General features: G+C 39.9%; 1 protein-coding gene across 2 annotated transcripts; it reads right to left on the reverse strand.

The window, feature by feature from the left end:
• On the reverse strand, positions 1-27,995 carry FAM162A (family with sequence similarity 162 member A). 2 transcript variants are annotated; one of them, XM_027585653.2, is made up of 5 exons: positions 27,818-27,986; positions 9,269-9,391; positions 6,462-6,570; positions 2,695-2,803; positions 1-269 (listed from the first exon to the last, which is right to left on the reverse strand). In XM_027585653.2, exons 1-5 carry the CDS (start codon positions 27,849-27,851, stop codon positions 177-179), a joined length of 468 nt encoding a protein of 155 aa, XP_027441454.1. In that variant the 5' UTR covers positions 27,852-27,986; the 3' UTR covers positions 1-176. The 2 variants fall into 2 exon arrangements, with proteins under 2 accessions (XP_027441454.1, XP_027441455.1); XM_027585654.2 differs by lacking the exon at positions 1-269 and adding an exon at positions 279-1,547 and having other exon boundaries at positions 27,818-27,995.
• Between the last annotated feature and the right edge of the window lie 5 nt (positions 27,996-28,000).

The raw sequence follows: 28,000 nt of genomic DNA on the forward strand, positions 1-28,000 counted from the left end.
ACAAGTCATTTAAGGAAATTTATTTGTCCCACTATATCAAAAATGGGGGAAATTATAAGTCTGTGCAAACCATACTTTCATGAAATGGATCCTCATACTGTATTCTTTTTAATACAGGCTAATTGCTGCAACATTATTCCTGCAATTTCAAAATCCAGCCAACACGGATACCTCTGCTACTCTGTTTTGGCTTTCAGAGCTGCTGCTTCTCTCAGGCGAGCTTTTTTTTCTAAGTTCAGGCTTGTTAAAGACTCGTTTCTTTTGACAGCCTAGAGTGAAACAAATTTGAACAAGTGATTATTTATGCGGGTTTGGGAAGGATGTCATTACCCTGCACTGATGTCAGCTGATTAACTAGGGCAGCGCAGGCCCAGAATGCTCTGCTGTGGACACACTGAGCACAGAAGCCCCCTCCGTGTGCCTTCTGCTTCCTCTAAAACTTCACAGTCCAGTAGCCCATCCAGTCAAGCATGAGAGAAATGCCACACCCTCTACCTTCTCTTTCTTTCTGGCCTGTTTCTTTAAATCTAGCTTCTTCCCTTATAATTTCTTCCTTTATCTTTTCCTTTTTCCTCTCTCTTTAGTATTGAATACCTTTTTGTTTCCATTTCTATCTTTTTTTTCCTTTTCCTTTTCTTTGTTGCTACCATTTTTCCTCCCCCAACTCATTTGTATACTTTCATACCCTTCTAACTCCTTACTCCTCTTTTACCAAAAATATTCAGCTTTGGGGATCCCAGACTTCACCAAATACTGTGACTGATGACTCTGACTAGTATCTATCCCACTACGCCATCCTTTGACAGCAAACAGCAGTGGGGGGGAGACAACCATCCTCTCCCTTGTTTCCATGTGCCCTGTTACATGCCCATGAAGCTTACATAAGCAGACCAGTTTCAAAAGTTCTATACCAAATAAACTAGCACCCTATATATAAGGAGGAATTTTCTTATGTCTGCGTAATTTCACATGTAACGAATTAGGTATGGGAAGGGAGAGGAGAACAGGAATGGTAAGTTGATGGTGAGGACAAAATACGACGGCTAATTTCTCTCTTCCAAATAGCAATGAGTCTAAAAATTCTTCATTCTAGTAGCATTTACCATCTGTAAGAAATGGATAGTTCTACGTAAAACAAATGAGATGGTTTTCTGGCATATAAAGGAGAGAAACTCTCTTGAAGCACATGGTGTATACCCTTAGATGAGGCTAGAAGAAATCCCAAGGGGTAACTTGTTTCTAGAGTATTCAGACTCAGTTTAGTCTAATCAAGTATACAAAAGCAATGCAGATTTCTTGGAATTCTGGAAGCCCCTATGTCCTGTCCACATGCTTCTGTAGGTTTCAGTCTGAGAACTAAGCATGAGAAGTCCAAGAGGAAACCAGGAGAAAATCTGAAGTGGGGTAGAAAGAGATGTCAAAAGAACTTCACTCAGTCCTGTACTCTTGTCCTTCATGCTCCCATAAGGTCCGTCTAAATGGTCAGTATTTTCCACTCCAAAAGTCTGAAGAGAGCCAGAAGTTCATTTCCTTTTACTCTGCACTCACTGGGGATAAGGGAAGTCAGTTACTGCTGAGTTGGTAGAAGAACCTTTTTAATATCTGATAATAGATATAAGACATCCCTTTGTACATGGAAGCTGCGATATATAAAATTAGACATGGTATTAAAATAAGTGCTTGACCAGTGCTGCTCATATTAAAAAAAACCCTATATTTTAATCACAAGATAGTATTATATGAGTTTGGGAACTTGCAAACTTGGCTCTAAATTTTTATCCTGCCACTTACTAGGTATGTGACTTTGGGAAAATGATTTAGTATCTCTAAGCTTCAGGTTCCTCTTTTATAAAGTACAGATAATAAGAGAACCTACTGCTTAGGTTCTTAGGATATTGAGTTTAACTGCCTGCTATATAATGAGCCCTTAATAAGTGGGATTATTATTATAAGTGGGATTAAAATAATTTTACTATCACCTCAGTTAGGTCTAGGTTCAAACTCTGGCTCTGCCATTTAGATGTGTGACCTTGGGCAAAGTAGCAGAGCTTTCTAAGCTATGTTTCCTCATCTATAAATGAGGTCCTAATAATAGTACCTATTTTGTCATGCTATTGTGAGGTTCAAATGAAAGAAAATCCAAGTGCTTAGAAGACAGTGAGTATTCAATTAATGATAGCTATTAATGATGATGCAGGTTAAAACAAGTATTTCTGGCCTTAACTGCCTATGTACTTGTTTAGGAGCTATTGTCCTTACACATATGGCCCAGTGTGGCTGAGCTTCAAATCCAGAAGAGTGACTAGAATGCTTACCAGGGCTAAGGCAGTTGGAGCATGGATAAATATGCCCACGTACTGGAAGTGCTTTTACAGACATGCCGGTGTTGTCATTAAATACACCAGGGACATTTTTCTGGTTTCACATTATTTATGACATCTGTGATAACTAAACAATTTTTTTTTTACTTTATGCAAAACTAATTTAGTCCTTTACCTTGCCAAAATTAGGATTTGCTATTTATCCCCAGGCATGACATCCCAGGTTTGTCCCTGCTGTGTCTCATTTTGTTTCTTATCATTTCTCATGTAGAAAGTAGCCCCCTCTTCTCAAGAGAATAAATATGAGGGTGAACCCCTAATTTCCTTTAGATCCTTTGTAGAAAACAGAGACAGAGAGGCAGTCCATGCTCACCTTCTTGCCCTCAATAACCATCCAGATGCATCCTGCCACTGTCAGGGCAATCATTGCATAGCTGACCTTCACCCGGATCTTGTTCTTTGCAGCATCAAGCATCTCAAACCTAGAAACACAATGAGATTATGAGAGAAAGTTAACTTTTCTCTTTCTGAAGTGGCCAGTAGGAAATAAAACTCTGTGTACCACAAATCAGAAGTGGAGTGGTACCACAAATAGAAAGAAAAAAAAAAAGATGTAGGGCCTGGAAATCTTGTAGGATTTTGGGGAAGATGAGGCATTTTCACAACTCACTTTAAACTAATTAAAATAACATCCAGTAAGATAGCACAAACTTAAAAGTAAGAAAAAGAGAAGAAAGCGTGAAGACAGAAAGTGGATCCAGGAACAAAGGGGGGCAAAAAGGCAAGGTGTATTAATCTATGCTTGCTATGGTGGTCCCCAATTTTGGCTTTCAAGTTTCACATTAGCAGCCAATGCTAAAAGTGAAAATAGGAGCTGTTTCTTCCTGGGGTTCTTAAGAAGGTATTGTATGATCCAGTGATTGTCTAACAATATCCTGACAACAGATACTCCAATGAGCTTCATGAGTTTCGTGCATTTCAACACAAATCACAATTCAGAAAACAAATGTGGGAGAAAGTTAAACAATATGCTCTTTATACCCAAGTTTTTGCTCTCTGCCTTGAACCAGGAAGAGACTTAATAATCTAAATCTAATACTTAGATTTAGAACCAGGAATAGATTCCAGAGATTATCTGAAACAGCAGAAAGATCCTTTAAGCAATGCTCCCTTAATGTTTACCTTTTAACTAATGTTTTGCTGAAACTGCATGACGGTGAACTTCAGACTGTGCTCTTTGGCAAGTACCTCTTTGAACCTGTCCACTGAATACAGACCTATGTGCCTTAACAGAAAATTGAGGGTTGGATTATCATTCTTGTGTGAAAGCTAAGAGGCCTACCAAGGAGGAGTCTAAAGAGAAGGCCACTCCACCTTTGTGACTCTGTATGTAGGTAGTGAGTTGCGGTTCTGTTACGTGAGTCTAGTATATCCTCAGGGCAAGGCATGAAGAGTCCAAATGGACCTTTGACAGAGCACTGGCCTGTTCCCAGTAGCGGTGTAAATAGGAAGTGATTATCTCTAGATGATGGGATGAAAGTGCTAACTTCCGTCTTTCCTTTTTTTTCCTCAGATTTTTAACACACATTACTTTTGAAATTAAGAGGAAAAAAGTACTTTAAAAATGCTTGGAAGGAGATACAGGGTCCAGGCATTGCAGGTGGTAGGAGAAGCCTGAAAGCACAGACATTGTGATGTAAGAGCTGGGACCCAGTGAGGCAGCAATGTGAATGGAGTTCTCCAGGCACTGAAGCTGGGCCTGCAGGGTAGTGAGAGGAACCAGGGACAATTGCTAAGAACAATGAACTGCTCTATTAAGAGCATCTGAGAGCCCACCAACCACAAACTAACTACCCATGTTGACAATATTTTATGTGAACTGGCATGTCCAACTAAAGTGCTGTGATACTCCTGAAAAGTAATATATTTTACTTTTCATTACAAGTATTTTACATTTTGGGGTGCCTGAGTGGCTCATTCGGTTAAGCATCCAACTTTTTTTTTTTTTTTTTTTTTTATTCATGAGAAACAGAAAGAGAGAGAGGCAGAGGGAGAAGCAGGCTCCCAAGGAGCAGGGAGCCCGATGTGGGACTTGATCTCAGGACTCTGAGATCATGACCTGAGCCGAAGGCAGACGCCTAACCATCTGAGCCACCCAGGCGCCCAAGCATCCAACTCTTGATTTCGGCTCAGGTCATGATCTCAGGGTCGTGGGATGGAGCCCCGCATTGGGCTCCTCACTGAACGTGGAGCCTGCTTGGGATTCTCTCTCTCCCTCTGCCCCTCCCCCACCCTGCTCTTGTGCCAGTGGTCTCTCTCTCTTAAAAAAATTTTTTTTATATTAAAATTTAAAAAAATTATATATATAATGTATTATTATGCATATAATGTATTATACATTAAAAGTATTTTATATTAAAAAAGTAAAATGCATTTAAATAAGGTCATGAGGTTGCCCTCCATGCTACAGGAAGCAATCATAACGGACAAGTTAAGCAGTGCCTGTTCCAAACTACCAGCATATGGATGAACACTTGCCCAGGCTCAGAGCAGAACATTCTAGGGTGACTTGGTAGTAATCTGGGCTTGAGGGGGATCTTGGAACCACCCCCAAGGCAGACTGAGGAAGGTGTTCCATGGTAAAATCTATATAGCACCTATTAGGACCATGGGTATGCAGCAGCTTGTTTTCTCCTGGAATATTCGGGAAGAAATTAAGACACACGCAAGAACTTATTATCAGGGCACCTGGGTGGCTCAGTCGGTTAAGCGTCTGCCTTCAGCTCAGGTCATGATCCCAGGGTTCTGGGATCGAGCCCCACATTATGCTCTCTGCTCAGCGGGAAGTGTGCTTCTCCCTCTTGCTCTGCGTCTTCCCCTGCTTGTGCTCTCTATCTCTCTGTCTCAAATGAATAAATAAAATCTCAAAAAAAAAAAAAAGAACTTAATATCATTGTCATTTCCAGCTTGCTCTTGTTTTCCAGGAGAGTACACTATCACTCTAGCTAAGAAGGACCAGGGCTTTCCTGCTGAAATAATTTTAGTGAAAATAATGTGCTATTTCATTTGACAGGCAGAAGCAGAATGGATGTTAAAGCCCTGGTAAACAAAAAAGCAAATAACACTTCTCTTCCTGGGAAAAGATACCCTGAATGAACTCAGATTGTTTAAAATCATGCCTTGAAACCAGAAGCCAGAAGGTCTAGGAACAGTTTCTCACCAGAAGGGAACGTCTAGGAGCTTTGTCCCAAGTCCCTGTCTCTGAAGGGGATGACGCCTCACAGGGGAGATTGCACCTGCTTCTCGGCATCTCTCTTGGCCAAGATGCAAATCAATCAGGGTCTTTAACATCAGGCTGGAGCAGTGGTCCTCAATCAGGGTTTTTTGTTTTGTTTTGTTTTGTTTTTTGTTTTTTGACCCCCCAGGGGACATTTGGCAATGTCTGGAGACCTATTTCACTGAGTGTTACTGGCATCTGGGGGATGAAAAGGCCAAGCAAGGGTGCTGCTGAACATCCTACCATGTACACAACAGCTCCCACCAACAAAGAATTATCTGGCCCAAAATGTTGATAGCACTGGGGTTGAGAAACCCTGGGTTAGAGGAATCTATACTCATCCACAGACTCTGAAAAAGTCCCAAGATCTGAGCCAGGGCTGGGTTTAAGGAAGTTGGTGATAGGGACAGGAAGCATGCTTTTTGGGATCCCAGAAAGAGAATATGTTGCTCTTAAATACTTTTATGCCTATTGTTGAATACTTGAGTGGATTTTGTAGAATATAACTATTAATTATTGTCAATGGTACCTAACTGATATACCCAGATAAAAAATAAGCTAAGAACAGTGAACATCACTGCTTAGTCATATTTCTGTAGCTCGGAGAGGAAATCAATCAGTTGACTTCAGAGTACCCGACAGCTCTCCACTAGGCACAACATAACATATCCATGATAAGATACAAGATTTTCCAGCACTGTTTTTACTGCAGGTACTTTCCAAAGAGGAAACATTTTGAGAAGTGCAAACTATTCTAAAATTTGGTTGAAAGTTTTTAAATAGTCAGACTCAGAGGAACTGTTTTGTCTTTGAAATCAGCGAGGAAGAAAAAGCTGCTTATAACCCCTATGTTTAGCACTCACGAGACAGTCTCTGGGATTTCATCTTCCTTTTTGAAGCGACCTGACCATACCAGGATCTTCCTCTCCCAGTGTGTAGGTTTGTGTAATGGCACTTTGTGGCTGTAAGTGTCTGTGAGAAAAACAAGACAAGATACCTTATTTGAGGTTATAACTCTCAAATTTAGCAATTAAAAAAATGCTATTTATGCTTTTTAGCTATTCATGAAACAGAAACATTGAGAAACCTCAAGCTAATTAGAGCTTTATTTGAATGGAATTTCTTAGGATGCCTCATTTCTCAAACGCGGTTCCAAAATCCCATGGGGACTGAGGTAAAATAAAAGTATTATTTCCTAGCCATTGAAAGTTGAAAGAACACCATGTTAAACAAAGATATAAAGGTTAAGAAGAACTCGGAAGGGAACAATGAGAAGCTTATTTGACTTCAGTAGAAAAAGAAAAAGGTTATAAGGTAAAATAAGATTATAAAAGACCCTGAATGCCAGGCTAAGCTTTTTAAACCTGATTTGGGAATCACTGTACACTTTGAAGCAAGGAAGAAGTTAATGTTTTAGAAGATTAATCTGCATAAAAGACGGAAGACAGAAAGGAAGGCTAGGACAGAGCGGGCAACAAGTTCAAATGGGAGGTTGTAATGCAAGAAAGGTGGTGTGGTCTGAACTGGAGTTGTGTCGGTGAAACCGAGACAGAAAAGCCCATCTGAAGAGGACCGAAAGATTTTGGAGGCTGATTAAAATAAGACAAGGAAGGAATCAAAGAAGAACCTCAAACCTGAATGAGTAAGACAACAGCAGTACTGTTAACCAAGATAAAGAGACTGTGAAAAGAACCAGTTAGGAAAAGAAAAGGCATGAATGGCATTTTATATAATATCGAGTCTAAATTTATGCCATCTGAATAGTTTCATTAATGAAGTCAAAGGTGAGATAATCATTGGTGCAAAGGGAGAGCCAGTGAAGGTGATAAAGACCCCAGAGAGGGAACAGGAGAAAGGGGCAGCAGACAAAAATGGAGTGACCAAAGAGGCAGATGAATAAGAAAGACACACAACAGCAGACGGGAAGGGAAAGTCTTTCAAAAAAAGGAGAAGTCACTAAAGGAGCAGAAAAAGTTAGGGCATCACTGAATGTTAGGGTTAGGAAGGACCCTGGAGACAATTGCATCCAGCTTCCATGTACTGCCTACATCTCTCGCAGCAGACCATCTCCTTCACCGCCGCCTCCACGACATACTGCCACCTCCACACCGTCCCCTTCGCTGCCGCCTCCACGACATACTCCCGCCCCCACACCGTCCCCTTCGCTGCCGCCTCCACGACATACTCCCGCCCCCACACCGTCCCCTTCGCTGCCGCCTCCACGACATACTCCCGCCCCCACACCGTCCCCTTCGCTGCCGCCTCCACGACATACTCCCGCCCCCACACCGTCCCCTTCACTGACGCCTCCACGACATCCCCTTTGCTGCCGCCTCCACGACATACTGCCACCTCCACACCGTCCCCTTCGCTGCCGCCTACACGACACACTCCCTCCCGCCTCCACATCTTTGCTTGTGCTGTTCTTTTCACTTATTCAGAATGCAACAGCGAAAGGGACTGGCAAGTCACTAGGAAAAAAATCCATAAAAAACTGACGGTGAGAAAAGAGGTTTAGAAGTATAGAAACAGTATTGTTGTCGTTTTATCTTTTAACCCTTCCAGCACTTGGCAGAGCTCTATCGTTGTTATTTTTTTGTTGTTTTCATTTTAAGCACATTAAAGACAGTTTGGAAAGTATAGATGTAAAAAAGGAAGATAAAAACTATCCGTAATGCTCCTGTCATAGCAAAATCACTGTATTTCTATTTTGGTAGTGTTTCCTAAGTCTTATCCCCATAAGTATGGGGATTGATATGTGTATTTATATATAAATTTATATATTTATATATGGATCATGCTGTGCTTACACATGATACAAACTTCTGTATCCTGCTTTGTTCACTGACATCATGACAAACATTTTCCATGCCAATGCATGGTATTTACAAGCACCATTTCCAACAGCTGCACAATCTCATCAAGTAGATCTAACATACATAATTAATCATTCCCAGATTATCTGACATTTAGATTAGTTCTCATTTTCCTATTACATATAAAATATGGGAACGTCTTTACACTCAGAGCTTTCTTCTACATATAGGGATTATTCCTGAGGCTAGATCCTCAGAAATGAAATACCAGGTTGAAGGGTATAAACATTTTTAAGCTCTTGATAACTATTCTTTGAGGATAGTTCTTTTCTATTTACCAAGACCTGCCTGACCCTAGTATACTCCCATGAAGAAGTAACAAGCAAATAGCTCATGGGACCCTACAGTTTATATATTATACTCCTCGTTTCCACAGTGGACAGTGACAAGGGTTTGAGTTAAGAGTAAGACTAACGATGGCTGAAATTAATGCCCAAGCCAGAGGCTAGCCCTAGTTTTACTGTACCTAAAATATCATTACCCAATTTGGTTCATCTTTGGGATTCCTTAAAAGACCATTTCTAGATCACTATTTCATTTGATGCATCTATTCTCCAACAAAAAGCTCCAATCTAATCCCGGAAACAAGAGATAAAAATGACAGATGAGGAAAATGAAGAAAGCATTGCTTCATATGAGCCAATATAAGTACAATTTGGGAGGCATGAACTACAAGATAGGGAAGGACATAGGAACCCCTGGGACAACCTGTCTTTTAGGTTCTTTTGATTCCAAGTTGTTTCACTCTTTGGGAACTGCTTAGTCCATAACTGGAAAAATGAATAAAAACTTACAGGGTGGAGCTTTTGGACTTTCTTGTGGTTTGGCACAATATCCGTTTATTCTCTTCAAATCGGAGTTTCTGCTAAGTCTTAGAGATGAAGAAGCACCTCTTTCATATAACCTAAAATAACTTCCTAGAAAAGACAGAAAAATGTTTCAGAGAAAGAAAATCTAATGTTGTCTCAAAATAAAAAATGTCTACAGAGTATATATTTCATTGATAAAAATTAACTCATTTAAAGTGAATATACTACTCTATGTAAAACACATGTATTTAAAATATGATACTTGGTCCTATTTTAAAATATACATGTTAAAGTTAGAAATTTATACTATAGGGGTGCCTGGGTGGCTCGGTCGTTAAGTGTCTGCCTTTGGCTCAGGTCATGATCCTGGAGTCCGGGATCGGGTCCCACATTGGGCTCCCTGCTCGGCGGGGAGTCTGTTTCTCCCTCTCCTACTCCCCCTGCTTGTGTTCCCTCTCTCACTGTCTCTCTCTCTCTGTCAAATAAATAAATATTAAAAAGAAAAAAATTTATACTATAAACATTTTATCAGCTGTAAGTTTTATAAAAGTACTTCTCACATGTATCTTGTCATAACAATGGTTCTGGTGGAAATATTACATATTATAGCACTGGGCAGTTTAGGTAAAGATTAGAACCTCTCACAAGTGATAAACCAGGATGCCAAGTTGTCAGTACTACTCTGGTAAACTCTGGGTAGGCTGCAATGGCCAGCAAAGGGCTCAAGAAAGCCTTCTTCCACCCAAGCCATAATTCTCCAACTGGAAATCAAATTTAGATGTAGTCATGAATTGTGTAAAATTTTTAAATTGTATATTAAAAATGTATAAAACTATATTATATATATAATTTTTAAAATCTAAATTCTAAGTACACATAGGGATCAGTATTATAAATCTCCATTGTACTCACCACCCAGTGTCAACAATTAAGCCAATAAATATGATTTCATCTAAACACCCCCGAACTCCCTACTGAATTATTTTTTTTTTATTTTTAAAAGATTTAATTTATTTATTTTTGAGAGAGACAGAGAAAGTGAGAGAGTCGGGAAGAGGGAAGAGGGAGAGGAAGACAGAATCTTCAAGTGGACTCTGTGCTGAGCACACAGCCCAACATAGGACTCAATTTCACAACTCTGAGATCATGACCTGAGCCAAAATCAAGAGGTGGATGCTCAACTGACTAAACCACCCAGGTGACCTCCTACTCAATTATTTTAAAGCAAATCCCAAACATCCTATTTAGTTCATCTATAAATACTTCAGTATGCATCTCAAAACAGCAACTTTTCAAAATCATTATCCAGAATACCATTAGCTTAATTAAAAAATATTATATCCTTGATATTAGCATATTATGATCAAATAAATTTCCCCAATAGGCTTATAATTTCTTTAATAGTTGGTTTATTCTAAATAGGGGCACACTGAATATGGTTGATGTGTCGTGTAGAGATCTCCCCCTCCTTTCTTATTATTTGTTGAAGAAGCTAGGTCATTAGTTCTACATAATTTCCCTCATTTGGGATTTTGGGGATGGTATCCCTTGGTGTTAACATACTCTTCTAAATTCTTTTTCTTATAAACAGATTTTTGAGGCTTCATCAGATTTAGGTTAGAATTTTTAGTAAGAATATGCCACAGGTGGTACTGTGTACTTCCTACTGTATCCTACTATACTGATCCTACTGTATCAGTCTGACTCATACCTTATAAAGACCTCCATCAACCTTTCATTTGATGTTTTTAGCAGACATTGATGATGTTACCTAGATCTATTATTTCAATATGGGTTGTAAAATGGTCTTATTCTACATTAACTATTTGATTATCCTAAGGTAAAAGTCCACAAGAAATGTGGAATAAATGCTTGGTTCTTTCCATTTGCCAGTTTTCAAATTAATGGATTGCTTTCCTTGCAGCCTCCACAGGTGATCTTTTAAAATAACACGGGGCGGGGACACCTGGGTGGCTCAGTTGGTTGAGGGTCCAACGCTTGGTTATGGCTCAGGTCATGATCTCATAGGTTGTGGGATTGAGCCCCATGTCCGACTCCATGCTCAGCAGATGGTCTGCTTAAAGATTCTCTCCTTTTGCCCCTCCCCCCACTCATATACATTCGCACTCTTTCTCTCAAATAAGTGGATAAATCTTTTAAATAAATAAATAAAAATAACATAAAGAACTCTTGCATTTTAACACATGTACCGCAGCCCATTTCAGTCATTTTTCTTTTTGATACTCAGTCTCATTTTTAGTCATTAGGGACCCTTCTATGTTGGCTCCTGAGTCCTTTCAACATGTGCTCAGTGATCATTGATAGCTTCCTTACTTTCTGACATGATATTACAGATTCATTTTGAATGCTTTCTGCCCCTGATTTGGAATCAGACATTCCTTTAGTGTGCTCTGGTTCCTTTAAAGTAGAGATGCCTTAGGAAGACTCATTGTTACTGAGTTTGTCATTGTTTCCATGCCTTCTCAGTGAACAAAACTAGGAAATGCATTCATTCTTAAAACAAATGTATGCTTAAGAACTTAGTTCCAGGGGGGCGCCTAGGGGGGCGCAGTCGGTTAAGCGTCCAACTCTTGGTTTCATCTCAGGGTCGTGAGACTGAGCCCTGCTTGCACTGGGCTCTTCACTCAGCTTGGAGTCTGCTTGAGATTCTCTCTTCCTCTCTCTCTGCCCCTCCTGCTCATGCTCTCTAAAATAAAAATAAATGTTTAAAAAAAAAGTTAGCCACTTTCACCTTCAGCCTTAGCATGAAAATTTTATATCAGTCATAATCAGAATTCAAAGCAGAGACAGCCAGAAATAGTTTTGATGAGGGTAAGAGGAAAGGGGGGGGTGATTCTGAGTATGGGAGTCATGGTACAAGAGAGAGACCAAGGTTGGTACAGGATTCAGAATCAGACGTGCCCTACAGTCCTAGAACATGGAAAAAGGGGAGTGCTATGAAGTACAATGGAACAGAAAAGAAAGCTGGAAAGGTACCAGTGATAAATCTGATTAGTGTCCTGGCACTGCCTAATGCTCTGTGTAACCAAAAAAGGAATGCCCAAGACTTGCCTTTAATGCAACAAGAATGTGCTGTCACAGCTATGTGGATAAAAAAGCTCACAGGAAAGTTCAAGTAGTTTTTAAAATCTCTGTTAGTAGACAAATAGTCTGTACCTTTGCAGTTCCAAACTCCAACTTGAATATCTTTGTAGCTTCAGAGTTGGAGCAATAAGGGGAGGCAAAAGATAATAGGAGTAAAATATGGTTAGAGGTGGACTTCCCAAAGCTGGTGAGAAACATTTCTTCATTTTTTTCTCTTGCTGTTAAAAAAATTTAAATGTAACAATTTAAAAGATACTACTATAGACTTTTTTTTTTTAAGATTTTATTTATTGGACACAGAGAGAGAGACCGCGAGAGAGGGAACACAAGCAGGGGGAGTGGGAGAGGGAGAAGCAGGCTTCCCGCTGAGCAGGGAGCTGGACGCAGGGCTCAATTCCAGGACCCTGGGATCATGACCTGAGCCGAAGGCAGACGCTTAACGACTGAGCCACCCAGGCGCCCCCTACTATAGACTTTATATGGGCATGTTTATATTTGTGTAAAGATTTTTAAAATAACACTTATTGATACATACGTAACTCCATATCATAAAATTTTTTTTAAAAAAAAAATTTATTTTGGGGAAAGGGAAGGACAGAGAGGCAGAGAGAGAATCTAAAGCAGACTCTCCCTGACCCCAAGATCATGACCCAAGCCAAAAACAAGAGTTGGACGCTTAACTGACTCAACCACCCAGGCGCCCCAAATTCATCCTTTTAAAGTGTAATTCAGTGGTTTTTAGCTTATTCACAAAGTTGTGTACTGACCACTACCATCTAATTCCAAAAGATTTTCACCATCCCAGAAATGTTTCAAATTTTGATGAGGTCCAACTTATCCATTTTTTTTTCTTTTGTTGCTTGAGCTTTTGGTGTCATATACAAGGTCACAAAAGCTTCTATGTTATCTTCTAAGAATGTGATTGTTTTAGTTTTAACATTTAGTTCTGATCGATTTTGAGCTAATATTGGTATATTATGTGTGGAAAGGATCCACCTCCATTCTTCTGCAGGTGGATATCGTTTTCCTAGCACCTTTGGTTGAAAAAATTCTTCCCCCTGTTGAATTGTTTCGGTACAATATAGAAAATCAATTGACCATAAATGTGAGGGTTTATTTCTGGACTCTCAATCCATTAATCTATAGTCCCTTGTATTCTATGTTGTATTAGCTTAGTGGTTACCTAACCATTGGACAGGGACGTCCTTCGATGCTTTCCACCAGCAAGTTTGCCAGCCTTTGCCAAAGGGCTTCATGTGCCTGTTGCAGCATGCTCTGGAGTGGGTCGGGAGAAGCTGTTCCCAGTGAATTAGCTGAGTCAGGTGAAAACCAGGCAAGCCCGGTGAGTGGGAGTTTCCAGGGACGTGCCAGACAAGCTAATTGTAACAATTCTTGGGGGCTGGGGATTTTAAGGACCTCCAAATCCATTCTCTTCAGTGCCTGCTAAAACTGCAGGTTTTCACTGAGAGGCTATTCATTTTCAAGGCTACTGTGAAGCTGAAAGGAGAGAGAAAACTGTTAAAGCTATTATAAAGCTTGCTGTTCTTACCATGTTTAAGTCATTTTTCTTGGAGAAATGCTACTCAGATTGTCACAAGCCTCTGGTTATTTACTAGTTCTGAAAAAATTGATTTTAAGAATTTTTACAGTGTTTTCATTGCTTTTATTTTTTTTTTAAAGATTTTACTTATTTGAGCGAGAGAGTGTGTGTGTGTGTGGGCGGGGGAGGAGCAGAGGGAGAGGGAGAAGCAGACTCTGCAACTGGGCACTGAGCCGATGCAGGGCTTGATCCCACAACCCTGAGATCATGACCTGAACTGAAATCAAGAGTCGGAGGCTTAACCCACTGAGCCACCTAGGTGCCCCTCATTGCTTTTATACAGGAGTGGATTTTCAGAGATCCTCTTACATACCAGAAATTGGAACCTGTTTATATAAAGATTATGGTTATTTGCCCTCTGATTTCTTTCATAAGGGGCCACATTTATTTCATTTTCTAAGTCTGTAATCCCAGAAGGCCTTGCCCAGGTCTGGGTAACCACCCCACCAGTGCCACCTAGTGGCAGTAAGTGTGCACCAGGAGGAAAGTAGATCAATCACAGTGTAATCCATCTCCGCTCCTTTTCTCATTTTAAATGTGGATAATGTCGTATTTACTGCACCAGGACTGATTTGAGGGTTAGGTGGAAAAACAAATGTGAGAGCATTTGGTAAGACGCTTGAAACACAGCAGGCCCTCTAAATTTTAAGTTTGTTTTTTGAAGCGCTAAACTAGTAATTTTCAAAACATTTCAATAGCACTTTTCAATTTTACCCCTAAAGTGGTCAGAATTTCTCACCAAGGCAACTTTATGCAGTTACCAGGGCATGAAGATATTCTATAAAACTTTACAATAGTTTTTCATAGCTCTAGGGATTAAAACAAAATGCTGTAATGCTGTGATTCTCAAACATCAGTGTGTGTCAGAACCACCTGAGTGGCTTGTTAACACAAAGCACTGTGGACTCCTACCTTTCCTTTCAGAATCAACAGTTCTGGGGTGGAGGCTGGGAATCTGCATTTCTAACAAGTTCCTAGATGAAGCTGCTACTAATGATTTGAAACCACACTTTCAGAACCACGGTGTTTGGGTTTTTTTTTAATCATGGTAAAATATACATAACAAAATTTGCCATTTTTAAGTGTACAGTTCTGTGGCATTAAGTATATACACACTGTTGTTATCACCATCACCCATCTCTAGGACTTTTTCATCTTCCCCAGGGAACCCCTTATTTACTGTGACCTACAAGGCGTCATCTCATACCAGCCTGCCCCATTCCCTTCTTGCAGGCATTAAGACAGAAAGGAGCAAGGTTAACTGGCAGTGAGCTACAAGATCCACAGGAAGCAAAAAGAAGCTGTAATTATTTTCTTACGTATTGCCTTTCCCCATCCCTCTTAATTAGAACAGAAGCAATTCAGGAGAAGAAAAAACAAGGTGCCTCTCAGCTTAGTTTGGGTAATAATGATAAGGCAAAAATGCTATCATGTACCCCTAATTACTACCGGTCACATAAATGCATGTTTGGAGATATTCACTCAACAAATAATAACTGAGTACCTACTATGTGTCAGGCATTGTTCTAGACAATATATAAAACAGATAAAAATCTATGCTAGTAACACATTCTACCGGAAACAAAGTATATATACATATGCATGCATGTGCTCACACACATATAGTTAGATGGTAAATGAACACTGAAAACAAAGAGAAAAAATGAACACTGGGAACATGACATGAAGTGAAGTGTTTGTGTGCTAGGAATGGGGTGTGTGTAGGAGATTTTAGGGAGACTAGTAGGGTGAGTTCTCTTTGAGAATGCCACTTTCGAAGGAAGTGAGGGAGCTAGCTATGCAGATATCTGTTGGCAGGATATTCCAAACAGAAACAACTGTTACATGCAAAGGCCCTACGGTGGTTCTAGGAACCACAAAGAGGAGGCCAGTGTGGTTGGAACAGAGTAAGGGGAGTAAGACTTGAAGTCATAGAAGTATCTGGGGTGGAGGTGAAATTAGGGACTTGAAGACATGAGAGGTTTACCTAGATCAGAAAATATCTCCCAACATTTTTCTTACTACAACCTCATACTGGATGCCAATCATTTTTACCTCCCTAAAGTATAAATGTTAATTAAAACATGCAAATATGATCATATTGTACATATTAGAAATAACAAGTGTAAAAAATTTTAAAAAAACTGAAATCACTAAAGATAATTGTTAAGTACTTAATGTGATTTCAGTTATTTTGCAGTTACAAAAAAAAGCATGTAAAAGTTTTAGTATCATTAAGACTTCCTCTTCTGTCTCAAAGAGATAACATATATTGCCCTACCGACAACGAAGTCAGAAATTTTCCATCCGCTGGTGAATCACAATTAAAAACAAACAAACCAAAAGAAAAACAGCCCTTTAACCCTCTGGTTGCACTTGCAGCTTGCCCCTGGCTGACCAGTTCTGGATCCCCCGGGCCCTAGCAGGAAGTCAAGATGAATCCTCACTGCTGCCTCTACAGATGTGACTGATGAATGGCTGGTTAACCTAAAGTAGAGGTTCTCAAACTTTAGTGTGCATCAGAATCACCCAGAGGACTTTTTTTTTTACCATTTTGAATATAAATTTTTTTAAATTTTATTATGTTAATCACCATTCATTACATCATTATATCATTAGTTTTTGATGTAGTGTTCCATGATTCATTGTTTGAGTATAACACCCAGTGCTCCATTCAATATGTGCCTTCTTTAATACCAATCACCCCACCCCCCTCCCCTCTAGAACCCCCTGTTTGTTTCTCAGAGTCCATAGTCTCTCATGGTTCGTCTCCCCCTCCGATTTCCCCTTCATTTTTCCCTTCCTACTATCTTCTTTTTTTTTAAAATAAGATTACCGGAACCCAGTTCCAGAGTTTTTGATTCAGTGAGTGTGGGTGGAGCCTGAGAATTCTCCTTTCTAACAATTTCCCAGGTGATGCTGTTACTGTTGTTCTGGGGGCTCACAATTTGAAAACCAGTAGCTTAGAGGTTTCACTAGAAGCTGGAGGCTGTAGTAGGTCAGATGGGATGAGGCAGGTTCAAGTACTGGCTTTTGCCTTGTTGTCCCTTCCTTTCCATAAAAAGCTTTTCCAACCTCATGATGGACAGTGCAGAGAGGTGGAGATGCCTTTTTTTTCTCAGAATCTTTCAAGACACTCCTGGAGAGAATCATCAGTGATGTGAGCTGAGACATGATAAATGAAGGTTCAATGAATGCTGTGGGAGAAAGAGGTTTTTAGATGAACTAATTTAGTGTTTTATAACCTGTGTGAAGATCAGTTGCCAAGTGTGTTGTATGTTGCTAACTATGAAGGTGCTAATGATTTGCTTAAAAATAAAATCATGGCATTTGTCAAAACCCATAAAACTGTCCATCACAAAGACCTTTAATATATGCAAATTTTAAAATATCAAGCAGGATGTTGGGAGAATCCCAGAATGGAATGAAGACTGTGACAAATGTATCAAACTGTATTAGAAATGTATAACATGACCTAACCTCACAACCTTCAAGGTGGGGGAAAAAGAAGCTGACCTAAGTAACTTTGGAAAACATCCTTTTGACTGGAAACTCTAAGACTCAAGACAGAAAGAACTATACATAGACACTACTCTAGTTGGCAAATTTGTTTCTTATAGGAGCATGGGTTAACAATCCTGAAACTACAAGTAGGCTAGGACTGAACAAATAAGTAAATAAGTGATAGATAATGAGAGCCCAAAGAAAGAAGTTCCAAAAGCTAGGGTAGAAGGCTAGAATGAATGTGGTACTGGATCAGTCAGAGAATTCAGTACGAACTCCTTTAGCTTTACATAGCTGTTTATTAATGTATATAAATAAACTATTTATTTGTTATATGTTATTTGTACGTATGTATGTATATGGAGAGATGATAGACATAAGATATAGACATAATCCTAAGTATGTGTGTACACATGGGTTAGTATACATACGTGTATTTCCTAGCTCTACCCAGGGGAAGGACCTGGAATCAGTGACACTTCAGTAGGAACAAGCACACTCAGTGCCTAGATCTTGATTTCCAAATACCATTATCTAATAAAAGGAACTAGGGCTCCTTGGAGAAAAATGGCTGATTCTAGGCTGAAGCATAGAGAATACAAGATGAGTCTAGAATACCCTGTTGGGGCCAGAAAGGAAGTATTCAAAAAACACAAGGATGTTTTTGGATAGGGGCATGCAAAGGGACATAGGAGCTGATCTGATACAGCCTAACCTGGAATAATTTGAGCAACAAAATAACATAGTAATAGATTATAACTTAAGGTATAAAATATATGAATCCATATTGATATAAATGGTAACTGAATATATAAATGAGGGAGAAGGGACAAATCTCCCCGTTTGGGAAAAATCCCAAATACTTAGATACTCCTCCCTCCTGGATTCCTTTCCCCTTGTGGGAAAGTGTGAGTTGGACTTAGTGACTTGTTTCCAAAGAACAGAGTATGGGAAGAGAAAAACAATAACTTTACAAGGAAGAAACAAACTGACCAAGGTTAAAATCACCAGTCATACATCATGTGGATATCGTGTACCGAAAGAAGGACACTTGACCTCTGTGCTAGTTATTCTGTCCTCAAATCCATAACCCTAGTCTCATCATGAGAAAGCATCAAACAAACCCAAACTGAGAGACATTCTACAAAATATCTGACTCATATTCTTCAAAACTATCAAGATTTTGAAAATCAAAGGATGTGAAACTGTCACAGATCAGAAGAGGTAGAGACATGACAACTAAATGGGATGTGGCATCCTGGAACAGAAAATGGGACATCAGTAGAATAACTGGTGAGACCCAAATAAAGTCTGTCCTTTAGCTGACAGTAATATACCAATGTTAATTTTTTAGTTCTGAAAAATACACTATATACAAGATGTTAACATTATGGGCAACCAGGTGAGAGGTACACAGAACTCTTGTACTATCTTTGCAATTTTTCTGTAAATTAAAATTATTCCAAAATAAAAATATTTTTAAAAAATGAGTACTTGGGTATTAATTGTATCTTGCTTTTACTTTATACATGTTTTATAAATATTTTATAATTACTTGATATTTATTTTTTAAAATTAGCGATAATTTGATGTTATCTCTATAAAAATGTCATTCTCTCACTTGCACTCCAATATGCTTTTGGAACGAGACAGAAAAAGAAAGGAATGGGATACAGTAGGAAATGTGCCCAATTCAGGGTAGACAAAAATGAAGGTCATCTGACTAATGGGCATTGGTGGAAATGAGATGAGAAAATTATACATGTTGGTATGTATCTTGTCACACCTTGCTATTCTCAAAATGTGGCTGACATCACCTGGGGGCATGTTAGAGAAATGCAGATTCCTGGCTCCCACCTCAGACCTACAGAATCTGAGTCTGCATTTTTATTTTTGTTTTGAGAATCAGATATCAAGTCTCAGGAGGACAAAGCTAAAGGTACATAGGAGCTGATCTGATTATTTATCCTGACAGTTGCAAAGCTCATTCACCCCCTAAAGAGATATCCAAATGATTCATATGAACATTAAATTTCAAGAAGCAGATACCCACATTCATTCAACAGTTGATGAGTACTTACTATGTGCCAGACACATGGAAACCAATACCACATATTCTGAAGTCTAGAACAGTACTATTTACTCAGCCTCAGCTAGGAGCTTCATAGAAATACCAATTCTCAGACCCCACCCCAAACCTGGAGTGTGGCCTAGAAAAATGTTTTAATAAGCTCTCTAAGTGATGCTTATGCGTACTAAAGTTTAAGAAGGAGTGTTCTAGAAAAGTGAATTTCAAATTTTGCATATAAGAATCACCAAAGTAGCTTTAAAAAATGCACAAGTCCATCCAATTAAATCCCAGTGTCTGGGAGCAGGACTCTGGCATAAATATTTTTTAAAATTCTCTAAGTGATTCTAATGTGCTGCCATGTTTGAGAATCAACACGATCAGCTAGAGTCCCTGTTGGAGCACAGGTTACCTGGATGACCAGGACACCTCCAGAGCTTAATAGTGGTCTCTGGCAGAGTTCAAAATCCCTCTTTTCAACAACTAATTTACTGAAAAGAAGCTCTGCTTTATTTCTAACTTCTGCATATCAGTAACATATAACTCATTACATCGAAAGTTTGGAACCTCTGTAGAGTTGTATGCTCAACTTTCAGATTTTACAAGAGTATGTAGACGCATACACTACTCAGTACTTAATGATATGCACTGTGAATTGTTCTACAGTTGCCTGACCTCCTCTTCCCCTTTGGAAAAGGCTGTATTTCACATCCCTCCTCCATCCTCCACAGCAGCTGACTACCCCTCACGGGTAAAAGACCACTGTCTGATTAGCTCACAGTGAATGACCAGAGCCCACCAGGCTGATCCTACTACACTGCTATAAGACTGTTTGCCCAACCACCTTCACTTTTCCTAGTGTTCCAGAAGGCTGGGAGCCACCATGACCCTGGCTGGGAGAAGCAGCTTGTTTCTGGGGAACGATGTTCCCTTTCCATGTCCTATGGAAAGATTTTTTAATCTAAATACTTAGCCAGTTCTCATGTTAGCCCACAAATGCCTATTTAATCCTCCTAGAATTCAAATAGGATACTGCTAGTCCTAAAATGTTTGCTGTGATAGGAAAGGGCAAGTCTGAGGAAGGAACATTCAAAGTTTGTTTTGAGAATCAAATCAATTTTAAGTCTCAGGAGGACAAAACTAAATGTATGCTTATCCTGACAACTGCAAAGCTCATATGCACACACCCTTTAATTGATACTATATTTTATATCATTATGATGAAATTGTATGTCAAATGTTTGTAGCTTCTCAGTAGACCTAGAAGGAAGAATGACTAAGTTAGGGTAATTATCTCGCTTAGAGAAGTGAGAGATTTTTTTTTCTTTTAAAGATTTATTTATTTATTTATTTGACACAGAGAGAGACACAGCAAGAGAGAGAGCACAAGCAGGGGGAGTGGGAGAGGGAGAAGCAGGCTTCCCGCCAAGCAGGGAGCCTAATGTGGGGCTCGATCCCAGGACCCCGGGATCATGACCTGAGCCAAAGGCAGACGCCTAATGACTGAGCCACCCAGGTGCCCCAAGAAGTGAGAGATCTTATTCCTACTCAGAACTCATTTAAATTAGAGAAACCACACTATAAGCAAAGCTGGGCTACTCTAAAGGCCGGCCATGAGAAAACAAACGAATGAACCTAAGATATTAACTTACTCTGAGCTTTTCCAATGATCAGCCTTGATTTCTCCTATCTGCAATTATTCTGAAAAGGATGGAATATTTTGGCTTCACACTGTGATTTGCCTAGCTCTTGTATGCAACAGAGATTTCCAAATCTGCCTGCCAGGCTCCCAAGGCTCAGAAACCTAACTGCCTTCTTAATAGGTCCATGCTGATGTTCTAGGGCTTGGAGTAAGTTAAGACACTGGCCTAACTCACTCTGGCTCTGGGTACTGTGCCTATCCATGTTTCCCTCACAGTGAAAGTCCTTTTGTCTGCCAAAGTCCCAAAGGATTTGGCAAACAGGCAGAGCAGTTTTAAGCAGGAAAAAAACAATAACAAGGGTGATTTCATAAAGTAAATCTGAGTGAAGAATGCAGGACAGGCCAGTGCGAGGGACGAGTAGGGGTAAAGGGAGCAGGAATTGCAAGACATAAATATAGAAACCTCCTTTTAGGTGGTGTCACAACGCTGTGGTTCCAGTGGGTTCCTTAAAGGAAATAAGACAGCTATAGGTCCTAATGGAGAGGACCTAACAGATGTGAAAAATACTAGGGGAAGAAAAATGGCAAGAGAGATTGACATTATGAACTTTTGTGGGCTGGCTAGAACCCTAATCACCATTTGTAACATTGCTTCTATGGGAAAAAATTTTAGACTTCAAAAAAATAGATTTATAAATAAACCTTTGGAACCTGGCCAGTTTTTAAGTGGGGAGGAAACTCTGGAAAAAGTCTTGCAATTCTATGTATCTGGTGGCCAAACTTCAGTGAGATGGGCCATTTCTTGATTTTTTTCCCCCCTTCCATCAACATTCCAGCCCATTCCCAATAGTGGTTATTTGAAACTCTCTTGGCCTTAGCTGTTGACCTAAATTTGTTTTTTTAAAAAAAAAAGATTTTATTTATTTATTTGACAGAGATAGAGAGAGGGAGAGCACAAGCAGGTGGAGTGGCAGGCAGAGGGAGAGGGAGAAGCAGGCTCCCCGCTGAGGAAGGAGCCTGACGTGGGGCTCGATCCCAGGACCCTGGGATCGTGACCTGAGCCGAAGGCAGCTGCTTAACCGACTGAGCCACCCAGGCACCCCTTAAATCTGCTTTTTGACAGAAACTGATTTCCTGCTTCTCCATCTGTTTTCTCATTCTTCCCTGCAGCCTTGTAAGAATAGTAGGCCTTCCTTCACTCTAAACTAGTGAACTGTTCCATCTGTGATCCCTCTTACTGAGGGATGTTGTACCAAACTTAGCTCACCACCTCTAGATCCTTCCCTCAGCCCCTTTCCTGCCAAATGTCTCCCTGCTCTTAAAAAAATAAACTTTAAATTATAAAAGTTATACTTGCTCATTACAGAAAACTTGGAAGCTTAAAAAAAAGTATGAAGAAAAATAAAAACACCTATAATCACATCATCCAGGGATAGATAACAACTTGGTGTATCTTTCCCAGACTTTTTCCTATGCTTATATATAACATACACATTTTTCATAATCGAGTAATACTACATCTTATGTCAAACTACTTTTCCAAGATATTAATTAAAAAATACTTTTGATGGCTATACAACATCCAACATATGGCTATAACCTGAATTCAACCATTCCTTTAACTGGATGTTTCCAAATTTCACTATTACAAATGAACAGTTTTCTACATAAATCTTTGATGGCATTTCTGATTATTTCTTATATAGAATCCTGGTAGTGCAGGGTTATAAAATATGAACCTTTTTAAGAATAGAACAATTGTCTTCCAGAAAGGCAGAACCGATTTACACTTCTACCTGTAGATGATGAGAATTCTTGCCTCATTATACTACAGTGGCACTGAGGGTACGCTATCTTTGACAAAACAATCACTTGTTCTCGACAGTTCCTATAAATAAAATACTAATCTCCTTCCTTTCGTAGTTCAAATGACTGAATAAGTGGTATGTATTTAACTTGCTACCTTGGCCTCACTACCCATTTTACTATAATGTTTCTTCCCCTACTCATTTTACTAAAATCGCTCTAACATTAGTGATCTTTCTAGTCCCATGACTATGTTTTTTAGACTCTCATCATCAGCTCATTTGATTCTACTCTTCCCATCTTTGAAGCTATTTTACTCTACTGATCTCAGCCTTCTGCAAGGCCTCTGTCTCTCCTAACATTATACTGCCACATTCTCTCCCTTCATGTCTGACCTCTATGATTTACATCTTTTTTTTTAAGATTTTTATTTATTTATTGAGAGAGAGAGAGAGAATGATAGAGTATGAGAGGGAGGAGGGTCAGAGGGAGAAGCAGACTCCCTACTGAGCAGGGAGCCTGATGCGGGACTCGATCCTGGGACTCGATCCTGGGACTCCAGGATCATGACCTGAGCCGAAGGCAATCGCTTAACCAACTGAGCCACCCAGGCATCCCTATGATCTACATCTTTAATGTCCTCTTTGCCACTTGCTATTACTTACACTATGTCAGGCCTCCAGGATTCAGTCTTTGCCTCTATCCCACATTCATCTGCCTCAGGGAGGATGCCCCTCCTTTGTCCCCTGGTCTTTGAGAGGTCCGACATTCGCCTATAACTCAATGCCACCTACCACTCAACAATGCATGGACACTCTCTGCCACAGCAGTATCCCTGCTTACCTTTATTTCAGACAACAAGGCAACACTCCTTCAGCCCTCCACCTCAAAAATTTCAGTCTTCCTTTAATCACCCTAGGTCTCACGGAGCCACACCAATTTCCTCAAAAACACTTCCTAGATATATTCTTTTTTTGGCATTGCCATCATCACCTCACACATGGATTTCTGTAATATCTTCACAGGTTGTAGCTATTCGTGTTGTAGGTAGCAACCATGTTAATTTTCCAAAAATGCTTCTTTAATGACTACTGCTGGAAGGCTTCCTTTTTGCCCAAATTCAAGTGGTCCAAAACCCTCAAAAGGCCACACCTTATCTATTACTTCCTGACTGAAATCCAAGGTAATCCTTCCTCCTTCCACATCCTCTCCAGACCCATTACTGCCCCTACCTTTGCTCCTCTCTCCCAGACCTTCTGTTGCAACGAAGCCTTCAGTAATTTTAACCTACACTTTGATTCCTTTGTTAAAGCCAGTGGTATGTTGGGTCTTGGGAGGAGATCAGTGAGGAAAAGCCCTGATTTGTAGTGTTTTTTCAATAACCCTCACCACGGCAGATTTTAAGCTACCAATGTAACGTAACTAATTGGGAAAAGATGTGCACAAAGCCAATAGGAACTGGCTCCATAGCACCACGGCAGCACTTAAAATCTGTTCTTTAATCCAGAACTTAATATATACTGTCTTGCATAAGCTCTCCAGATGTATTATATAGGTATATTCATTCACTGCAACAAACTCCAGCCCTAGGGAAAGTCCACACACTTTAGAGCTTTCGTCATGTACAGGGCACACAGTGTGTGCTCAATAAAAGCCTGTTGACAAGCCCTGGAGGGAGTGATAAGCAAAGCCAAGGAGCAGGAAAAATGGGCATGTACTCATTTAGGATTGGTTAGCAAAAACAAACAGAAGTGACAATGAAGGAGCAGAATGCAGGGGAAAGAAAATCAGAATGGGAGCCAGGAGATATTGGTTATGTCCCAGCTCTGTACCTGTAGGACTCTTCTGAGGTCAAGTCAATTCCCCTCTGAGGACTTAAGTTTCCTCATCTATAAAATTAGGGGGCTAGACTACATGACTTCTACCTTATCTCGATTCTAATGCTGTGGAATGTCAGTTAAACTGACAAGGATGCTGTCCATGGTCCACTGTATTGGTATAATAATAAAATCATTTTAAAATCTGTTGGTAAGTCAGCAAAGTTTAGGACAAGAAAATTTTTCTGAAGGTGTGAACATTCTTGTAAAGCCATTCTATTCTTTTGACTTAATTACTCTGTAGAAAGTAATAACTGTTCCTGCTCGTGCTTGCTCACTCTAATAAAATATTTTTTTTTTAAGGTTTTTATTTTTTTTGACAGAGAGTTAGAGAGCACAAGTAGGCAGAGCAGCAGGCAGAGGGAGAGGGAGAAGCAGGCTCTCCGCTGAGCAGGGAGCCTGATGCGGGGCTTCATCCCAGGACCCTGGGATCATGACCTGAGCTGAAGGCAGATGCTCAACTGACTGAGCCACCCAGGCACCCCATAAATAAAATCTTTAAAAAAATAATAATTATTCCAAAGAATATCTACTGCCTGTCTGTGAGCTTGACACTAATAAGTGCTAAGGATTTAGTAAAAACAATTCAGTCTTTACCCTCATGGAACTCACAGGAGTATGGGTCAGTAGCCATTTAGTTCCAAATCACTCTATCAGTGCCTTTTAACTTAAGGAGCACAGATTGCTTTAAGGAATCGATGCAAGCTATAGATTCTCTCTTCCCAAAACATAAAAATATGAATATAATTTCAGAGGTTCACAGGACCACTCATCTGTAAACGGGTCCAAGAACAACAAGTTAACAACTTTGACCTGTATCTCCAGCTACATCTGCAAAATGATAGATTTAAAAACCTACATTCTGTTTGCTAAGAAAGTACAGCAAAGATTTCCAACAGAAGTAATTCAAAAAAGGTCCATCGTTTAAAGGATTAAGCTTTGGCTATTTGAAATTTCACTCACCTAGAGTATCTTATTCTAAATAATATTCTGGATAAGTGAAGCATGCCTAGATTAGGTTTCTATTTGATCTGCGATTCCTTTGGTTAAGGTTGCCTGATAAATCAGTCTTCTTACTTGAAAATCCATTTGCACATAAATGTGTGCTTCTGTTTCACAAGTATATCTGCATTTCATGATTCTTCCATTTCACATCAAACTCAATTAACCATGACAAACACAGTACACACATATCCTGAATAAGCATCTTGAATGAAACAAAGAGCACAAGTTCCTGAACTAGAAGGCACTTACTCATCTCCTGGCTCTAACATTTTATGGCTAAATGATCTTAAACAAGTCATTTAACCATCTGACCTATGTTTATTCACTTGTACATTGGAGAATGGATGATAAGACTTACCTAGGAAGGGTACTATAAGAAATCAATCAAGTAAAATAATGTATGTCAAAGTATTTAGCTATAAAATAGACACAAGTGGGTGAAAGGGCAAATTGCTTAGAGTTGCTCACAAAACATGAGACATTCAAAGAAGGTCCTTTGGAAAGAGTTTGTCATGTAACATTCTTAGTGGATCTATCTGGAATAAAATAAATTGTTCTTAAAATGCTCAAGGAATTTTGTTTTGATTGAGTGGTCAATAGTGAGGTTCTTAAATATCAAAAGTCTGCAAAGAGGCTTTGGAATCTTTATAATGCATAAATATGTTTTCAAGGCAGGAAGATAAACTACTTAAAACCCTAGGGTCTTAGTTCCTATGTAGTCAAAGTCCCTTTTACTCAGTCTATTTTAGCTTTTTCCAGAGCAATGATTCTTTCACTTACCTTGTAACAGCTAACAGGTCAAAAGGATGTACACAAAAGATTTTAGGTAAGTTAGTCCAACAGAGCTGAACAAATCAATGAATCAATCTTTTTTAGTGGAGGGAATGTTTATTTTAAAGGAAGTATATAATATTCTTCTGTTTGAGACATGTTTTCCAGTCCATTCTCCATTGGAACACAAAATAAGAATATAAAAGATAAATTTTTCTTACATTACTTCATTTACATTTGCAATGTACATTTACATTATTTCAACAGGCAAGTTTGGGGCGATTCTTCCTTTAAAATTGGAAATAAACAACTCTTTAATAATTTGCTACCAAGGAATAAAAGATCAGTCATTACACCTTATCAAAGCTCATAAAGGTGATCAAAAGTGATTTGCCCTGGTGCCTAGAAAAAAACCAAGCGGCAAACATTTTGATTTCTCAGCCCCTACTAAGCTCTGTTGGTTCCCCAAGAAGACAAATTAAGCTCTGACTCCAAATACCCATTACACAAATGTCTACTAGAAAAATAAACTGCAGATTCTACATAACACTTTCCTCCAAAAAATTCAAAGCACTTAATCGTAGAATTGTTTAAAAGAAATGTATCCCCCATTTTAGGAAAACAATTACTATTATTCTGTAAGCCCTTAAATCCCTTTCCCAATCAGACACTAAGTGGGTAGGAAACCCTAGACTAAAGGTTTTTTCTGAGAGCCGGGATAAACTCTTGAGATGGTGGAGGGCTGGGGAGACTCAAGACTCAAGCAAAGCTACGGACGGGAGAGGTTAGGGTGAAAAGCTGAATCAATCAGACAACGGGGGAGTTCTAGGGATGGCAGGTGCATTAAGAACTGAGTTCAGAGGCCACTGGGGATGGGGGGGTTGATAAGGATCAGGGAGCAAGGGCTCGTTAAATTGGTGGGAGCTGGGTGGATGGAGGGCCAGGAGCGACGGTCTCTCTGGGCCAGCCCCCATTACCTGCTTAGCAGTTGCTCGCTCAGCCTTTGCTCTTTCCCATTATTGGGGTATGACTACGAGCCACTTGAGAGTGCGCGATGAAACCGAGCAACTACCAGATTTTGGGAAGCGGCAGGATTCCTCAATCTCCAGCAGCCAAGGTGGCCTCCCAACCTCCCCGAGCCCGGCCCGCGTCTCACCCGCCGCCTGGCGCAGGCCGCGCAGGCTCTCCATGGCTGCCTACTCCGCTGACCCGACAGCGCCTCCCGGGCGGTGACAGCGCGGGCGCAAAGTCACCAAAAGCCCGCAATAGGAAAGAGGCGGACGGCGCAGGCAGGCAGGACGAGGGCTACTTGAAGGCGGACCGAGCGGGTCATGCGTGA

Source organism: Zalophus californianus, chromosome 1 (genome assembly GCF_009762305.2).
Source record: "Zalophus californianus isolate mZalCal1 chromosome 1, mZalCal1.pri.v2, whole genome shotgun sequence".
NCBI classification, from domain to species: Eukaryota; Metazoa; Chordata; class Mammalia; order Carnivora; family Otariidae; genus Zalophus; species Zalophus californianus.

Bases quoted from the DNA above. Each gene is read 5' to 3' on its own strand.
- FAM162A (XM_027585653.2), bottom strand. From the start codon at position 27,851: ATGGAGAGCCTGCGCGGCCTGCGCCAGGCGGCGG. The intron at 2,804-6,461 runs GTGAGTGCTAAA...TTGTGTTTCTAG, and splicing joins GAAATCCCAGAGACTGTCTC to GTTTGAGATGCTTGATGCTG. The intron at 270-2,694 runs GTGAGCATGGAC...GTTTCACTCTAG, and splicing joins TGGTTATTGAGGGCAAGAAG to GCTGTCAAAAGAAACGAGTC.